The sequence below is a fragment of the Electrophorus electricus genome, chromosome 18, assembly GCF_041902795.1.
Source record: "Electrophorus electricus isolate QZ-2024a chromosome 18, ASM4190279v1, whole genome shotgun sequence".
NCBI classification, from domain to species: Eukaryota; Metazoa; Chordata; class Actinopteri; order Gymnotiformes; family Gymnotidae; genus Electrophorus; species Electrophorus electricus.
The window spans coordinates 9,147,501-9,167,075 of NC_137514.1; the positions used below are offsets into that span (position 1 = coordinate 9,147,501).

Consider the following 19,575-nt stretch of genomic DNA (forward strand, 5'->3'; position numbering starts at 1 on the left):
ATGTCTAAGCGAATGACCTTATATCTCATGGCTTCATAAAATCTGACTCGCGTAGATTAGGTTGTATTCCGACTGAAACTTGTAACTATAATTAAACAGAAACGGTTTATTCCCTTATCGCGCAGCCTAATTAAGTTTAAATCTGAGATATGAAAAGGGCATCATTTTACATAGGAATACGTGTCATACGTGTACTGTGCTATTAACTGTAATTAAAAGCAAACGTGGAATAAACGAATTTATGCACAAGACGCAACAGCATCAAGACAGCAAACAATACGGTAATGAGCATACTACCAGCCAGAGCTCTTTCACGTCACTATATAAGCCCATTTGTTTTTGCTCACACCTTGTCTCCGTAGTCTTCTCTTTTTGAGGCCGAAGATTCGCACTTTGGAGAAGATGTCGACCAGGTTACCGTTACAGAGACCCTTGTTCTTGTTGGGGCTTTTCCTTCGTCGGTGAGTAGCTGGTCGGTGAAGGTGTTGCTCTCGTGCTTGTCTCTTCTGGCGGATCAAACCGCTGGCAATCGCCGCTGCCATGTCTCCAAAACGCCAAAACAACGCAAAACGAACCCCGTTCACCTCCGGACACGTAGAGCAGACTACACAAAGCGTTTTCCCCCTCGGAGTCCGACTATTGCCCCATTCATTACAGAGCTAAAATGACTCTTTATCCATCGGGTTAGAGCTGTTTGAGAAAGTCCGAGCACCACATTTCGACAGTGAAATCAGAAAACACGTTTTTATCTCCACAGTGACTCCACATAACCTATATTTACTGACATAAATATTTCGGCTCTTTTTGACATATGCTGCTACCCGGCTTCTTAAATATACATTCATGCCTTCACACTGCTTTCTGTTCAAAGCGAATCACATTTGACAGCCTTTTCCCTTCCAATGATCCAGCCAGATATTTTACCTCAGACTGGAAAACGTTATTTCAAGATTTTTCCAGTACGCTCCTTCTTTTCCCCGCTGGACAGTGGAACACCACAGGTGAATACAGCTGGATAATAGTCGCAAGCCATGTACGCGCGTGTAGTCCCGAAAAACCGAATAGTTTATTTCCACGTTATTATTTCTCCTGAAGGACACACGACCGTCTCCCCGGGTGTGGCACTGTGGCGAATGGTATCCTGACTGACAGATTCACCAAGTTCACTATGTAAATGACAGGGAGTCGCTATGCAAAAGTCAGGGAGAAAAGAGAACGAAGTATACATCGAGAAGGCGTGTTTGTATGTGTGTGTGTGTGTGTGTGTGTGTGTGTGTGTGTGTGTGTGTGAGAGAGAGAGAGAGAGAGAGAGAGAGAGAGAGAGAGAGAGAGACTAAGAGGGACAGAGAGAGAGAGAGAGAGCGAGCGAGCGAGAGAGAGAGAGAGAGAGAGAGAAAGTGTGTGTGAGAGAGAGAGAGAGAGAGAGAGAGAGAGAGAGAGAGAGAGAGAGAGAGAGAGAGAGAGAGAGAGAGAGAGAGAGGTGGGGTTGGGTTGGGGAAGCGGGTGGGGCGGACCGTATGACTCTAACTACTTACTTTGCCTCAGGTGACGCTGCGGGATTTTCCGTTTACGATACAAAAACTTTATCAGTGGTGCCCTCAGAGAATTAAGGCTCTGATTGTTTAATCCCGCATCGTCCGTCAGCAAAGCATCTATAGAAGGAAACCCCGAGCCTCGAGCAACGGTTTGGCGAGAACCTCGTCAACTTCATGACACTACGAACGATTAAATTTCCGCTGCCTATTTGCGTGAATGTCTCCCCGAGGGAAAATGCAATACAGAGGCTATGCATTTGAAATGTTGCGGAGGCAACCTATATACCCATTTTGTTATTCAACAAGTCTAAACCAGTACGACCGCTTTATTGTCAATTTGTGCAGACTGCGAATACGTTTTTAGAATGGTTCAGAATGACATTAGTCGGCAAGGAAATATGACTGGAGGACAGTGTGGAAAACACAAAAACTTCTGAACTTGATCTAACCAATAGAACTGACCGCCATGCAAATCACGTGGTGTTACACACAAACTTGGAAGTGTGTATAGTAGTCTTATGGCTTTAATCAGGAGAACTTAAACAAATGCAAATCTATTTTGTTAATTATAGAACATCTGCTTAAAACACGGAGTGCCATCAGAGGTCATTAGAGATACAGATTAGATTTTTTAGTATAGCCCAGGTTCTGCTATATTAAACCGACTTATAGGTCAGAAGGTCAGAACGAATGTTAAATGACAACTTGCAAACCATAAACAGAAAATTCAGGACCACAGACCGCGCAACGACTTAATACGCTTTGTCCTATAAAACGACAAGACAGAAGATCAGAAACTGGAGGATAATAGTTTTAATAATTCGTGTTGTAATAATTTGCATGGTACACAATGACTTTTCATCTAAAACCAGCATTAGGAAAAGGGAACCATATTCCAATCATCCATATCAAATCCTTTAATGTACACCAGAACATAAAAGGCCTTAATCTTTAGGTTGTCTAACGGGCTGTTTGACTTCTTGAAAATGTAACGTTATAAATTGTTTTTGGTCAACAAAATTTTCATACATTCGAATAACTAAACAAGATGAAACTCACGAGAGCCCTCTACCGTTTGGATTTGCTATGGAAATGTTGCGCATTTACGATAACGACGGCTCCTCTCCGTTATCCTCTCATCGCGCTTGAACAGTCAGCAAGTGTCACCACAATTCTGCATTGTCACGTTATAATCAGAATATACAATCGTGCACGTACATGATAGATAAACGTGAGTAAGTCCGCGTGTGTGTGTATCAATGAGAGCGAGAGACAGCGATAGACATGCATATCTAGTATGCACTGAGGTGCATTTTAACCTTTGCATTTTTCATTTAACATTAATAATCACTGTTCACATGCACATTAGGACAAGACAAGTAACGTACAATTCTTCGTATGCCTGCTCTGTATCAGTTCCCAGATAAACACAAATTGCACAAACCCGACAGTGCATGCATGCTACTGAGTTGTGGCCAAACACAAAATACTTTTAATTATTCATTAACGTCATCAGTCCCACAGCTATACCATAAGGTCCCCCTCGGATTGGTGTTTCCGTGTGAGGCTGAGCACTAGCGAAATTACTTACAAAGAGCGCTTTGAAGTGTCAGTGCTGGAGATTTGAAGCAAACCAGAAAACGTCTGGCACCGTCTTTCAAATGCGATTAGTTTTTGCGGTCAGAGCGCTCATTTCAGCACCACGGACAGCTCCCACCAGTCCGCAGCTAATTACTTGAGCACTCTCCTCGGACGTCTGTTGTCGACGAGCTAATTAAGAGACATTTGAAATTGCGATGTGATAGGAACTTTATCAGCAAACATACAAATTCAAGCAGTTCATTCCTATATTACAATTATTTTAACATACATTTTATCCTGGCCATTCCCCAAACCAATATTAAGACTAAACCAAGATTAAAACGAATTTCCAGTGGCGATTCATCATTGGTACAGCAATTATCTGAAGACTGGGCTTAATCTATGTCAAAGAATCGGTCGATGTACTGTAACTGTAAAGTTATTGTAAAGTCAGTGGTCTTTGCAGACATGTTTTTGTATAGTTTATGGGTTTACACATTTGTTAAGTAATTATAAAATACTGAATATCCTTCAATGACGTCAGTTAGTTACTTTTCTATTTTTTTAAATTAACATTTTATAAGGAATTTATTTAGTCATAGTACCGTTAGGCCTGTATGCTAGTCTAAGTCTCCAGATGTTATTATTACGAAGAACCACTAGAGGGAAATATGGAGCTCAAATTGAAAGAAAACGGCGCTCGTTTACTATTGACACAGCTAAAGGATTATAATATAGCCTACCTGAACATGCACACTCTGACATAACAGAATAGTTTCAGGTGATGAGAATACAAAAGAAGGAAACAACACGCTAGAATATAACAGAGATTGAATGTTCATGCTAAAACATTCACATTCAAGACTACAGTGGCATGTTGTGTAGCTTTTTCCCTGTTCAATTAAATGCCTGTTTTCTAAAAACTCACCAACAAATTTAGCTTCTCATCCACCTCAGGCATTCTACTTTCACACTGTAGATTATAAACTCCTGCATATCAAAGTTCATTCATTCAATCATTACTTATGTGATGTAAGCTCAGAGTCACTTACAGTAATAGGTGATGTTTCTGTTAAGAAAGCTACACCAGTAATTACAAAGGGTAGTCTGTAGTACCAAACAAGATACAGAATTGGGTTTATATTCTATAGCCCCACCCCATAACCACATGCTTCTGTTGTACCAAAGACACATCACAACATACTATAATTGTTATATGTAGTACGTGTAGTCCTTGTGTGTAAAGTGGTTCTTTTTGTACAGTGTAGAAAGCTGAAACACAATACACACCCATCTTTATTTTGAACTCTGCTTTGATGAATGTTGGTAGGGTCCATTATGTGAATATAATGAGATATACTAATTACATTAAACAGTAAAAATTTATATTTGAAAGATGACCTGAATTGGTCTCCTTAGTTTGCCAGATTGCTAAGTCCAGAATCAAGGGAAGACACCATTTGAAATCATGTATCATTTAAAATCATGTCATAATCAAGAACTGCTGAAACAAAATACACACTACGACTAGGTCTAACTTTAGGGTTGACATTATATTCATGTTTAGTTGACAGGCTAGAGTTCCAATGATTTCTTTCTGGGTGCACATAAAGCACATCAATGATTCAGGTGCAGCGTTCCTTATTTGCATGCCATACAGCTCTCAGTGTACAGTAACCAGGCACCAAATCAGAGGCTCAGCAAAAAGGCAAACACCTGTAAAGAGCACAACAGCTTGTCCACTGTGTGGAGCTATGGCTCAGGATGACACATCGTCATCGTGAGTGGAACGAATGTCACGACAGCTATAATTAAACACACCCATTTGCTCACACTCAAAACATGCACACACACACACACACAATGTGGCAGCAGCACATGAGTGTTAATACTGTATTAAAACCCCATGTGCAAGGAGCAAGCTACTAGCAAGCTCCGAGTTATGCACTGATTCACGGCCGCGTGCAACAGGCACTGTGGGGTCCGCCATAAGGCTGGGTGGGGCGGAACCGGAACCCGCCAGAGCTTCTCAAATCGCACGAGCTGCCGAGTATGGCTGGACCGCTGAGCTGTCACATCATAGAGGCAAGCAGCTAATTAGGTTACACAGTGGGAGAGGCACGGGGAGAGGGCAGCGACGGAGCATGCCACTCAGGGCGGCGCTACGCGCCTGATTCAAGACAGTGTGTGGGAGGATCTGAATGAAGATAGAGGGGTAGAGAGGAGAGGTAGGGTTTAATAGGCAACAGTGGTTCTTTGGTGCCGGTGTGCTGCAGAAATGGAGGATCGCCCCCTATAGGAGGCAGGAGGTAAAGTTGTGCAATAACAGGGCCTACTGAAATTACCTTTTCCCAAACACCTAAACAGTGAAGAGCCAAAAAACTCTAAACACCAGCACTATGATGACACTGAAATCTTTGATGCCCAACAGAACATAGAAAAACAGACTCTAGAGCTGATATTCTGTTTCAAAGTGCTTCACTTCAAGGGACCATTCTAGCCATCCTGTGGCCAGGTTTTCCCTGTTCCGCTCACGCATGGGCCACGGGGATCGCCGCACAGGAAGGGAGGGGCTGGCCGCCCACCCGTCCGCATGTTGATTTGCTGAGTCACAGACTCCTCTCTACTGGCCCCTCCCTTTCCGGCTTAACTGACAGAGGAGAGTCCCTCTGCAGTGGTAATCCCTCCTCCCAGCACCACCACCACACACTAGACCTGTTGCCAAGCAACACAGCTTGAGTGGAGCTCCCAAGTCCCAGAAAGGGAACTTTGTGAGGCGAACACCTGCAGAATGTGGACTGACGCAGCAATGATCAAATGAATGGAGCCTGGAAACGTCACTGCAGAATATGCCAGTGGATACGCCCGCATCTGCTGCATATATGCGGTTGCTTCTCCAACCATACGAGCTGTGAACTAGTTTAAATGATGCGGGTTTATTTTCTGATGCTTTGTTGAGGTATAGACAAAGAGACGTCCTCAGATTTACAAAAGAATTGTTCTAAAGCCTTGTAAAGCCCTGAAAAAGGATTCATTAGTAAGTAGAGATCATTCAGTTTTGAAGTCTGACCTATTTGTTTTTCCTGAGCTTGCCTCTCTCAAGGGAAGGCAAGAAAATGTTTTTGTAACAACCTTTTGTTGGCACACTGAATGAACACAGAACACAGTCACTAATCATACACAGTGTCTCTGTACTGCAGAGGTACATGGGCAATCTGGTATTATCAGTGCAGCTCTATATTCATAAACAATGAGGCCGACCTCTCTCTGTCTGTCCCCCCTCCATCTCTGTGTGTCTGCCCCCTCTCTATCCCTCTCTGTCTCTCTGTCGCACTCTCTCTCTCTTTATTCTACACTCTCTCGCTCTCTGCCTGTCCCCCTCTCTCTCTGTCTGTCCCCTCTCTCTGCCTCTCTCTTGCTCTCTTTCTCTCTCTCTCTCTCTCTCTCTCTCTCTCTCTCTCTCTCTCTCTCTCTCTCTCTCTGCCTCTTCACTCTCTCCCTGTCTCTGTCTTTGTATCTCTTTTTTTTTCCTGCAGATCTGTTCACAGGGGCAATGATAAGCTACTGGGAGCAGTGAGAGGACAGATGAAAATATTGCCTTCATAAACTGCACTACTCAAGTTCTGCATGTTTTTCAGGTCATGATAAGGTAATGATCTCTGTGTCCACCATAGACAAATGAGCCATATTTCATTTGTAACTCCCACAAGTACCATTACTGCTAATCTCATTTACACACAGGTGAAATGCTCAACACCTGCACAAGCTACAGGCTTATTCTAGTAATAGCAAATGCAATTTGGTTTGACATATAAGATAAAGTATATTGTGCAGATGTGTAACCTCTTACAAAATGTTAACAGAGACCTATCATATACTGTACAGTTTCAGTACATGTGATATCTCCTCAATGTATCATTAATCTCTAAACTCCATTAAATGCAAACAATAACAAAGACCTCTTTTTGTGCAGAAGCAATACATACAATATAACCTTGATAAATCGGTAAATGTTCCTCCGTAATATATTGTGCTGCAGTTGTTACAAGAGAACCACTAATATATTATTATAAATAAGCTATGGTGGTGGAGGTGGGGCATTTCTGTCTTTGAGCACTTTGATCAAATAAAATGAATTGATGATAGGTTTTTTTCATGTGATTGATGGAAACAACATAAGGCTCTTGAGGCGAGGGGTGACGCTTAGTTGAGGAAGCCCCAATCCATCACCTATCAGGGGAGCCTTCTGTAATACACAGAGGCCATGGCCTGAAGGAGCACAATGTAATGTTCTTGTCCATTAATACATGGGGCATAATACTAAAGACAGGGCCAGTGTTTTTGATCTGTTCACACTAGCAAAAATCTCAGCATTTAAGAAACATTTTGGCTACTATGGGCATCTTCAGCGAAGACAACAGTGATGTCGGAAAACTCCAGAGAGTGCATGCTGTAGTTAGTGTCGGTCTAAGCATTTCTGTAGCATTTTTGTACTGGGGTCAAATTGACAGACACCAAGCCTGAGTCAATAATTGTAAGCTTTGGCTAATAGTAATAATCGCTCAGTAATGTTTTTCTGCTAGGATAATTATAATAATTATCTGGAGTTTGAGTTTGGACACTGTCCAGACCATTTCATCTGAGGCTCCCCAAACCCATATGAGCCGGTCTACAACAGGACGCCTACATCTCTAAGCAGCTGTCTGAGAGAAGGCGAGACGACAGGGGAGTATATGCTTGCTTTATATGGTCAATCAACGACATTTGTGCTACTGTTCACTGTTGAAGTGAACAATGGTATAAATAAAAGTTAGATATATTGTTACATTTACAAATAACCAAAATAGAAGAACAGTCAGTAGTAAAGTGGAAGACAAGTGAAGAATCAGTTGAGGCATTTTGCATTAATAAGACTGTGGACTGAATCTTCTCTCCAGTCATTAAAGATTGAATTCAGGAATCATTCCTGTGTTTGGTATGCTAACAGCAGAGGCCTTTTGGACGGCTAGTTGAGTGTGTACCTCAAGCAATACATTAGACAAATTCTGGCTCTCAACACCTTCAGAGCCTCCTCCACAAAGCATGCCCAAACAAGTTGGCTCTGTCACTTCTCTTTGCCTTTGAGAAGGAGCACTGAATATATAATGAGGCCTGACCCAAAAGATGCACTGATGTGATCTGCCGGCTGGATTTCACATCTTAAAAAAACTATCTGCCGATCTAAACTCGGACCAAACGAGACTATATTAAGCAGTCTCCTTAGTGTGCTTAACTCTGTGGCTTCGGTCTGACACTGCTGCCAAGGTGCGCCTATTCCTCAATGCATTATTTAGTCAGATTAGTCATGAAGTGTCTTCTGATGAAGTACGTGGGGCAGTTCCAATGGATGACAACAATAATGCAATGCGATTAGGGAGAGTGAGTCTTAGATGATCTTGTTATATCGTCAACCACATCATCAAAACGGAAGGGTATATAGTTGCATTGCAAGCGCAATAACTTCCCTTGTTCAGGATCTGTTGTGTCTGGTCTTCTCCCAACCATGTTTGAAGGATGACCTGATTGCTTGAGGAGAACTCTGCTCAGTGTACAGTGACAACAGTTTTTTTAAATGCAAGACATGCTCAAATATTAAGGATGCCAGAATAAAACAACAGAGCAAAGCAAACTGCAAGTTCATAAGCAAGTCTCAGTATGTCTGAACAATGCTACTACAAGTAGACATTTGATCTTGCGAGAAACAAACTTGTCTCATTTTACTCAACACACATAAAACCTAAAATACATAATACAGAATCCCACCCAACCACTTGAAATCATGAAGGGAAATCAGCTCTTCTTCAAGTTCATCACAATCTTAAACTGCCCTCAGTTACTCAGAGAATCAATCCTAAGAGCTGTAAGTGGTTAAGAGAATAGGTGCTTGCTCCTGTATCAGAGCAGGGTTCTATGGCAGCTATGTTTTTGTAGTTGAGCTGCCCCACTCCACATCAGAGAGAGGGAGGGAGAGAGAGGGGTGGAGAGAAAGAGAGAGAGAGAGAGAGAGAGAGAGAGAGTGAAAGAAAAAAGAGAAAGAGAGAGAGAGGCACCTGTGAATAATTCAGATGTGATATGATGAAATATAGAGAAGGGCCTGGGAGGCCTATAGTAAACAAACAAACAAACAAACACTACTACATGCCTGCAGATCCTGCAGGTCTGGGAAAGGAATTGAGTCTCAGTGGGATATACCACATGTCATCATGTGCCAACAAGTCCTGCACACTTCATGGTTAGATGAGAGCATGTAAAGAAGAAACAAACCACCCAAACCTAACATCATTCGTAAGATGCTTTCTTTAGTGTTTAGGAGTTTTGACTAAAGAATAAATAAATCCCCAAAGAATCAATTATTCATAATTTGGTAAGAAAATGTGTCCTTGTGGTGCTTTGCTTTCTTTAATTTTTTCACCCTCACAAGTGTTAATTACCAATCTGTTAAAAAAATTGGAATTTCAAAGTCTATTTCACAGCTGAGATCCACATGAATTAAATATGTGAGGCTCTATAAACACTTTTCACATTTTACCTTAAAGTAGGATTGAATATAACAGATCCATATATCTGTGATCAGATTATGCATTGTGCATATCAACACAGATTGTTATTACAAACATCTGACCCAGGCCCCAGGGTCCAATAAACATTTGCCTGTCCACAGTTTAAGTGGGGTGTTACATGAGGTACACGTTCCATATATCTCCCCAGCAGTGAATGCATGGAGGGAGAGGAGAAAGGAGAGAGAGAGAGACAGAGACAGACAGAGAGACAGAGAGAGAGAGCATGAATGGAGGGAGAAGTAAGTAGGAAGGGTTTAATTCATAACAAATTTGCCAGGATTAAGAGCATATATGGAGGAGAGGAAAAGGACTGTATTTTCCTCAGCCACCTGTTGGCAGACAGAAGGAGCAGTTCCATGGCTGACTTCATCTTCTTGTGTCTGTTTTCAACGCGTGAGACAGGCCATGCCTAGAAGAAGCACTGTCCTTAAGCACCATACTGTATACAGAGTTCATATTTGTTCATATTGGTTGTATGCAGAAGATTAATTACAATATATACAGCTGTGCACTGCAAAATGTGTTGTGTTAATTCGAACAGTGCTCACATGTGACCAACTGGGCATAAATGCAGATATTACTTCAATCCTGGGGACTTCATTGCAGGAAAAAACAAAAATGGTGTTATTGTGCATCAGGGCCCGGAACACAATGTGAAGACATGATCTCCTTGCAAACTTACACCACCATTATTTTCAGACTATACGAGAACATTGTGTTCAACAACTGACAAAAACCCTATTTATTTTTCTCCTACATCAACCATGGAAATGACACCTTTCTTTCTGTCTCTGTTTGTCTAAAGGGCCTCTGAGAGCATCACAAGAGGGCCATGGGTATCTAAAAGCTGATGATTCCATCTTAACACAGAAATAAACAAAATAAAACAATATTCCATGACAGAGGAGCTGGTAGACAGGTATTTTACTATATATGCTTCTTGGTGTCAATACATGAAACCAAAGTGTATCCATCAAATATGAGTGTGCAGTAAGCAGATAAGATTTGCAGACATGACCCCAGCCTGGATGTTATCTTGTAGCTCTGGATCTCCTCATTTTCCAAATGTGAACAATCATCATCTGTTTGCAGGGGCGAATATTCAAGTGTGTCATATATGCTTTTGAAAGATGAAAAACTCCATTTAATATTCAAGAAGAGGAGAGAGGGTAGGAAGAGCCTTCCCTAAACCCAGAGCATAACTTAGCCATCCATAGCAAATGGCAGTGTGTTTGGAGTGTGACCAAGGTCGATTCCCAGCTTTGTCAATTAGAAATAGCTGGAGAAAATGGTAATTAATGGTAATTAATTCTACTGTGCAATACAGGTGACGATACTACCCCGAATAACAGTAAAACCTGCTTTGAGGATAGAGGAACCATGATGTCAGCTACTTTTATTTTGTCAGGGAAGATTGAGTTTAGCCCTTAACTGTTCACAGTTCACCAAGCTCATCTGCAAACGTGTAAGTAAAGAAGAACTTGGTCCCTAGACTTCAGTAGTCTCCAGAATTACATTAAAATAGCCCATTTTTGTAATGTGAAGGGAGAATGAGACATTTTCAAGGCATTTCTAATCAGAATGTGTATTTGCTAAAATGCCTACTTGCTGAAAAGGTTTCTCACTTAAAATAGTCTTAAGGAATTCTTGTGGTTCTGCACACAACAATATGAATATGAACCATTCCATGTGGCTCCCAGACAAACTGAACCAACATAGCAGGTGCAAAATATAACAGTTCTTAAACAGTCCCCCCAAGTTATGTATTGCTGCTATGGTAAATCACATCAAGCAATTTGTAATATTCCTTATCCTTCATCCTCTCTTTGCATCCTTGAATAAAGCATGTATACAGATGAGTCAGATAAAGAACTCTTGTTAACCTTATTCAGCCTCTCATTACATCATTTCTCTCTCTCTCTCTTTTCTCTTACACAGTCAGTGGGAGTCATCAGATCATTATCAAGCTCTTCATTGGCTGAATCAGATAGGTGGTCTTCCTGTACCCAAACAGGTCAACTCAGTCTTTCAGGGTCAAGCTGAAGAAGTTTAAAAGGTTCTGCTTGCAGCTTTCAAATAACATGTTCTGCTAGTGCCTGTTAAAAAGTACACATTTTCACATACAGCCATGTGTCAATCCGCCAAATCTTTTCCAGTATTATTGATCAGCCTTTTGCTCTTAATGCCCCAACTATATGTATCACTTTACATGCTAGGTGAACCTAACCCGCCAATTAAAAGAAGCCAAGTATAATCACCAAGTAAAAGACATCATCTTACTTGTTAACCCTGGTCCTTCCTCCTTTGCAGTGAATCAAAATACAATACCCTACTATTAATTCTGCTCCTAAATACACCCCCTCCCAAAGGCATTACTATTCAGCCCCATCACACCACTGTGTAAATCACTATGGCTGCTGGGACGTGTCTACCTCAGCCACTGTCCACTGGTCCTCCATCCTTCAGTTTCTGTCTATCTCTGAGGAATGGGGAACCATCAACAGCTCTGTCAGATGTTCTTATCATGACACTTTGTTAAGTGCTGTCATTCATAACAGGTTTCAGGTACAGTAAATGGTGTGAAATGGGTGCCAAAAGGTGCTGTTGACATTCAGCAACACAGTGAGAGAAAGAGATGCAGGGGCTCCCAGATGGGGGAGTTTTAATTAGTCCAGGAAAGGCCACCCTGGCAGTCCTGTCATTACCTGAGGCTTGAAAGAGGGAGCTGTAAATTTGAGTCCCATTGGGTGTACAGTCCTAGGGGAATGAGAACAGGGTGAGTGAAGTGATCGTGAGAGAAGGTATGTGTGGCACCTGACTTTGTGTAGCTTACCCCTGGAGACCCTCATCTTAAGTGAACTGGGAAAAAACCCAAAACAGAACACATTTGATACTTGGATTAATGAAAAATAAGGTCAAAAGCAGATTCTATGATTTAATCAAACAACAGAGACATGCTGAACTTTTGTTGAGTAGGTCAAAATAAATCACTTCAAAAGTATTACTAATAAAACAACCACAGCTCTGTGCTCAGACGTGATCTGCAATGACGAAACTTGTAGTCACTCCACTTCAGCCTCACTTGCCACAATGATAATCGAATCATTTTCCTGTTCTCTCTCTCCTTCTCTCTCTTTCTCTTGCTCTCCAACTCTATTTCTTTCTGTCCTATTCTTTGTCTCTCTCTCTCCCTCTCTCTCTCTCTCTCCCTGTCTCTCTTCCTTTGTCTGCCACTAATATAGTTTTCTGTGGCTTATTGCCAGAGATGCAGCTGGACTGTCAATGCTTATTCTATTACACGTCTGCTGATGCAGGATGCTGTCAGGCCAGTGGCAAACAAACATTGATCTGCACAACTGCAAACTGTCCAGAACCCTTCCTACTAATGCCCAGCACTGCATCCTCTAAGAGGTGGCTGCACATACATATATCTGAAACAAGAACGGCCGCGCATATATCTGCTTTGAACACAGTCAATTGAAAATGAGGTGTTAGCTGGTAGTTGGTTATACCTGTAAATTTTTTTTATACATTTGCCAGCATGAGGGACATCTCATTGAGGACACTTAGAGGTCTTGTAGGTGTGGCAACAGTTGTTTGGCTCCAAAATGCTCAGTGCACAGGTGTCACATAGGATCAAGTTTTACGGAGCACTTAGTTCTGGGGACAGTAGAATCAGCCCTTGGGAGGGTGGTTTTAGCTGTCAGAGGGAAAAGAGAAAAGAGAATAGACATGGATAGACAGACAGAGAGGTGGTAGTAAGGGTGGATGGATGGATGGATGGATGGATAAAGTAGAAGACAATCCTGGACCTTCGTTAGACATCTGTCCAAAACTTTGAGAAAAATTCATTATCAATCACAGGGCACATCTGTTATCTTGAGCCAACATGATTGCAACAAAACTCAATTCACTGATCATCAGTAATTTTTATACAATGCTATACACATGAACAGAACATCCTTTATCAATCAATGGGTCACAGTTTTCAATTTTGAAGGCATCTAGAAATTTTCATTTGACATTTCTAAGAGACCTCTGATTAGTACATACATGGCAATTTGTGATAATCTAAGAGTATGAAACAGTGGTGTTCAGACAAATGCTTTGCTTGAGCAATATCTCCTGATGAATCCTCTTGAATAAACTATCAGTGTTTCCAGACTGGTCTGACTGGCTCTTTCAACTGGTGAGTTGGATTAGGAGATAAAAATCAACCGGAAAGGCAGCAACTTCAGAGTACAGTAGCAGCTTCTCTGGTTCCTCCATGGGGAGCAAGAAAGACAGGGTCTATTACTACAATTTATCAGCACAGCATGGGAGGACTAAATGGACTTAAGCTCAAATGAACAGTGGCTACCTGAGGGACACGCTCCATTTTCAGTGCTGGTGACCTTCAGTGGTGTGCGTTGGAGGTCCTCAAGACATGTCACCTAACTCTAAATAGCTATACAGTATTCTGTGCGGTCCAGGAGCAATTCCACCCCATGCTGTATCTGGCCTTCAAAGTGTGCACTTGACACACTTACTTCTTCACCATGAGCCACTCGATTATGAGAGTCAGTGTCACATTGGCCTGATCTAGTGTGAACTCTACATAGTGCATACTTGACATACTTAGGTCTGCAGCACAACTCAGCAGGGAGGAATAGTTTGGAAAGATTTGTTGAAGTTTCACCTAATAGCACCTCTTCAGTAAGCTTTTATGAAGAAATGGGGGGAGGGGGGGTTATCAAATATTATATTTTTTTTCTTCCATGTACATGAACCTTAATATGTGCTCAAATCTCTGCTGTGTGGTGATTTAAGGTGTCATTAAGCACCCTCATACAAATTGAGATCAGGGTAAATCCTGTACAAGGATATTCCCAATATCCAATAGAATCAGATATTCTGATTATATGGTTGGGGTAAAACAGAACAGAATAATTTTATGGGATGGGTGTTCTCATGTCTGCAGAAAAAGCTTATACCTAGATTAACAAAAAATAGACCAAATCTGACCAAACTCGATGGTGTTGGAGGTATAAGAAATGACAAACAAATGTATCTCATGCACACAATTATGCATACACACATACAGAGTTGCTACCTTTCATGCAACTATATGCAGCTTTGCCAAAGGAGTACACGAACACAAAATCAGCATTTATTTGCTAAAATAGACTGATTTAAAAAGGAAACTGCATAAAATCCAATGATTTCTACTGAATAGGATTTTTGGAAGAGTGAATTATACATGTGTCCTTCCTGAAAAATAGCAGCAAAGCTGGAGAACACCATAAAAGAAATGCTTTGCTTTTTTTTTTGCGTGTTGCTTGGTCAGTTTGTTAGTAGTTAAATATTCTGCATTATGATTTTGACGTGGCACTATCATGGAAGACAACAGTGACAAGGGAGGCCTTAGGCCAGGCACACTGTGCCTTTGATTTTCATAAGGAAGCACTTTCTCAGCCAGGTGCATATCTATGCCATCTGTGTCATTCTTCACACAGCACCTTGCCATATTCATTTAAAAAGGAAGGCCAAGAAACTTTTTGTTCTAACAAACTCTGAGGTGCTCTGAACCTGGCTGGGAGAGGGAGTGAGTGAGGCAATTATTCAGCTAGTCAAGCTCTGTTTGTTCCCTAAACGGCTGAGCACAGTAAGCTGAAGTCATTGTTCTTGTCTCTTGACAGAGGCTGAGAAAGCCACAAATCCAGAAACTTTTTGACAAGTGAAGAAGATGTATGTCGCTCTGCTAATCTCATCTCAGTAGGACACTGAGGATTTATCTATCTGTGCTAGTCAGTTCCTTTTTTACACTGACCGAAAGTCAGTTGTGAATCTTTTCTTATGATGGGGATTTAACTAAAAGTGGCTATTCCTGGATCAGTTGAAACCCCATGCTCTGACATCATGTGGTCCCTGATTCAGAGAATCACACATCCACACAAAGAGCCATAGGGCAACACACAAAAACGCACACATACACACACATACTTTTAAAAACTGGGGGCCTTGCAGACCAGGAGGCTGGAGTCGAATGCTCTGCATATCATTTGTCACAGGAAAGGATGGGGTCAGACTACTGGTGTAAGTAGAGGTGAGAGAGACACAGTGTGGGGAGAGAGAGAGAGAGAGAGAGAGAGAGAGAGAGAGAGAGAGAGAGAGAGAGAGAGAGAGAGAGAGAGAGGAGGAGGAGGAGAGAGAAGGAAGGAGAGGGGGAGAGAGAGGCAGGGAGAGAAACAGAGAGTGAGAGAGTGATAGAAGGAGTGTTGATAAAGCATTGATATAGAGTCTCAAGTTAGGTTGGTGTTCTGTGTGATAGTCACTCACAAGAAACTTTTTAGTTCCTCCCTTCTGTCATCTAGTACTTGTAGTAGAAATAGCTGCCCCCAAAACAATAAAGAGCTGCTTTTGACTTAATACATTTGAATAGTAGTGCACTCAAAGTAAGAATTTAAAGAATTTAGAAATTTAAGAAGAAAGAATTTTAAATGATTCCAAGTCACTAGAATAATTGACTGTGATTTTAATTACTTTTTAAAACAAAAACACATCATAAGTAGTTATGAGTAAATAAGTATAAGTAAGCATAAGGGCATGTATTTGCTTAGTTCACACTATATTTGGGGTTTTTCTTGTGATTTATTGTGTCCACATGTGGGTCAAATTCATTTTTAAAAATTATTTCCATTGTTGAAGGCCATGGAAAACTAAAATATCAGCATGTTTGAATGTGAATGCAAAAGTCACCATTTACATGCACAGGGTCAAGGTTGCACCATATGACCTAATGCATGTTTACACCACAACTGCAGCTAATAAGGGAACACTGGGATCAATATACTACTCATGGTCAGTCCTTTTGTGCTTAATGTGCCATCACCAAGCACAAAACAAAACAAACCAATAACAAAACTCATCAGCGGTGGGTAGAATAGCCAAAAGTACCATTACTTTAAAATAACAATTACTTAAGTAGAAGTAGTCATTTAAGTTATTACTTAAGTAAAATTAAGAAAGTATCTGTTAAAAAGTATATATATATATATATATATATATATATATATATATATATATATATATATATATATATATAGCACCGGAAAAAAATAAGAGACCACTCTAATTTTTTCTTAAATCAGCATCTCCAAATGTACAGCAGCCATTCCATTCAAGTGTTTGTTGAATTCCTTCACAGACACACCTCATTCTACTTAATGAGGTGCTGAATAGGTGGTCACCTTAACAAAATCCTATTCTAATGGGCAACAGTATAAAAACCACTGCTGCTGTCATCACTATTCTCTTGTTATAGAACCAGCTGGATCGGAAAAGCCGTGCTAGGACTTCTCAAAAAGTAAGTGTAGTCAAAATACAGCTACAGACCATGCCCAAAGAGTTGAAAAGAAAGGCTCTTAATGAGGAAAAGAAGGATTCAATTGTAGCTTTACTGGTAGAGGGATACAGTGAGCATCAGGTTGCTTCCATCTTGAAAATTTCAAAAACTGCGGTTCATAAGAAAAATGTCAAGCAGCAAACACACAGGACAACAACAGCTACAGACTGGCAGAGATAAAAAATGACTCTCTACCGACCGTGATGATTACCACCTCATTCAAATGTCACTTAACAACTGTAAGTTGACATTCTGCAAGCGACCTACAAAAAGAATGGCATGCAGCAGCTGGGGTGAATTGCACAGCGAGGACGGTTCAAAACAGACTTCTGGAGGCAGGGCTGAAGTCATGCAAAGCTAGAAAAATGCCCTTCATTAATGAGAAGCAAAGAGGAGCCAGACTGAAGTTTGCGAAAGACCATAAGAATTGGACTGTAGAGGAGTGGAGTAAAATCATCTTCTCTTATGACTGCAATTTTCAGCATTGTACAACACCTGGTCGTGTAATGGTTAGACGGAGACCTGGAGAGGCCTACAAGCCAGAGTGTCTCACACCCGCTGTAAAATTTGGTGCAGGATCGGTGATGATCTGGGGGTAGTTAGCAAGGCTGGAATCAGGCAGATTTGTCTTTGTGAAGGACGCATGAATCAAGCCACGTACAAAACTGTGCTGGAAGAAAACTTGCTTCCTTCTGCTCTGATAATGTTCCCCAACTCTCACAATGCTCCATGTCACACAGCCAGGTCAATCAAAATGTGGATGAGGGACCACCAGATCAAGATCCTATCATGGCCAGCCCAATCTCCAGATCTGAACCCCATTAAAAACCTTTGGAAGAGGAAGATGGATGGTCACAAGCCACCAAACAAAGCCGAGCTCATGGGATTTCTGTTGCAGGAGTGGTGTAAAGTTACCCAACAGCAATGTGAAAGATTGGTGGAAAGCATGCCAAGACGCATGAAAGCCATGATTAAAAATCATAGTTATTCCACCAAATATTGATTTCTTGACACATCCTAAATTGAAATATTAGTACTGTCTTGTTTATAAATGAATATGAGCTTGTTTTCTTTGCATTATTTGTGGTCTGAAATTTCTGTAACTGTTTTGTTATTTTGACCATTAGTCATTTTCATTAAAAAACATGCTCAAAAATACAATAGTATTATCTGGAATTTGGAAGAAATGTTGCTAGTAGTTTATAGAATAAAACAAAACCGTTCATCTTGGTCAAACACACACCCACCAATTGTAAAACTAGAGAAACTGATAATTTTGTAGTGGTCTCTTATTTTTTTCTGGAGTTGTATATATATATATATATATATATATATATATATATATATATATATATATATATATATATATATATGTATATATATATATATATATATATATTACCCTCATTTAAAAAACTTTTAAAAGTACAATTTGTTCAAAAAGTTGTAAATGTAAGTAAATGTAACAGAGTAAATGGTGCATGTTACTATTCATCATTTAAAACACTCCAAACATATCTGGCTCCTCCTTCCCAAGTGCCAGTTCTCTGTTCCTCTAACTAACTGGACAATGTCTATAACAGTCTGTTTTCTTGGGCATACAGCTCAATGATGTATCCTACCCTTCACACCCTTTAAATGAGCTCCCCTGTCCTGCTTCCACCAAGACTATAAATACACATTTCTGTCATATAGTTATGGTATAATGAGGAGAACTGATGATAGCTAAGAATCACTTTGCAAGTCAAGAACCAAGAGGTGTTTTTCTAATGATAAATAATTAAAGCTATTAAGTTTTCAGCAAAACATAATTCCAGAGTGGACCAAGAACACATATACTAAAACATACAGTAGATCATTAAGATACTTTTTAATGCATAAATAATATATTCCCAGAGATAAATCTACAGTCTTGGGAGACTCATGAGGTTGCATTTCTAAACTATAAATGAGGGTTCATCTATACTTCCCTATATAATCTAGAAAAAGGATGCATATCTTAATGTTGTAAATTAATTATTTTGGGGGAAAAAATCCAAAACAAATCAGAATTAAACAACTTTGTCATACATTTCTTTGGTCAAACAACTTTTAAAATCTTCTAATAGGAGACAAATAGGAGAAAAGTTCTTATTAAACAGCCTTGGGTTTTAGAAACAGCAAAAGTTGTAGTCTCCAAAGATTATACTAAATCAGCAGCTGAGCATCTCCTGACACCTGCTGCTCTGTATGACTTTAATCTTAGAGGCCTATCACGTCTGTCAGCAACACATGGGTGCTGAGTGGCTCTCGCAGACAGACCTAAACTACAGCCTCCCAGCACACACAGTGTCATGGTGCCTGAATGAATGAAGAACTCCTTAATGCCAAGGCTTGTGTAACACAAGTTAAGAAAGAGGTGATGCTTTATGTGGTCATATGGTCTGAGGTTATACTGCACAGCACAGATTTTTTCAAACCACTTATTCTCTAATAT

At 40.6% G+C, this 19,575-nt stretch overlaps 1 protein-coding gene across 2 annotated transcripts in view; it reads right to left on the reverse strand.

Annotated features, from left to right (window-relative positions):
- LOC113576574 (fibroblast growth factor 14) overlaps positions 1–19,575 on the reverse strand; it is a 57,604-nt gene that overhangs the window by 26,141 nt on the left and 11,888 nt on the right. Inside the window, exon 1 of one of the 2 annotated variants that reach the window (XM_027008749.3) lies at positions 350–1,299. The exons of the other annotated variant lie outside the window; for it this stretch is intronic. Coding sequence (XP_026864550.1) covers positions 350–542 — 193 coding nt within the window. The 5' untranslated portion in view covers positions 543–1,299. Of the gene's footprint in view, positions 1–349; positions 1,300–19,575 lie in introns of those variants that run through there. 2 annotated transcript variants of the gene reach the window in all.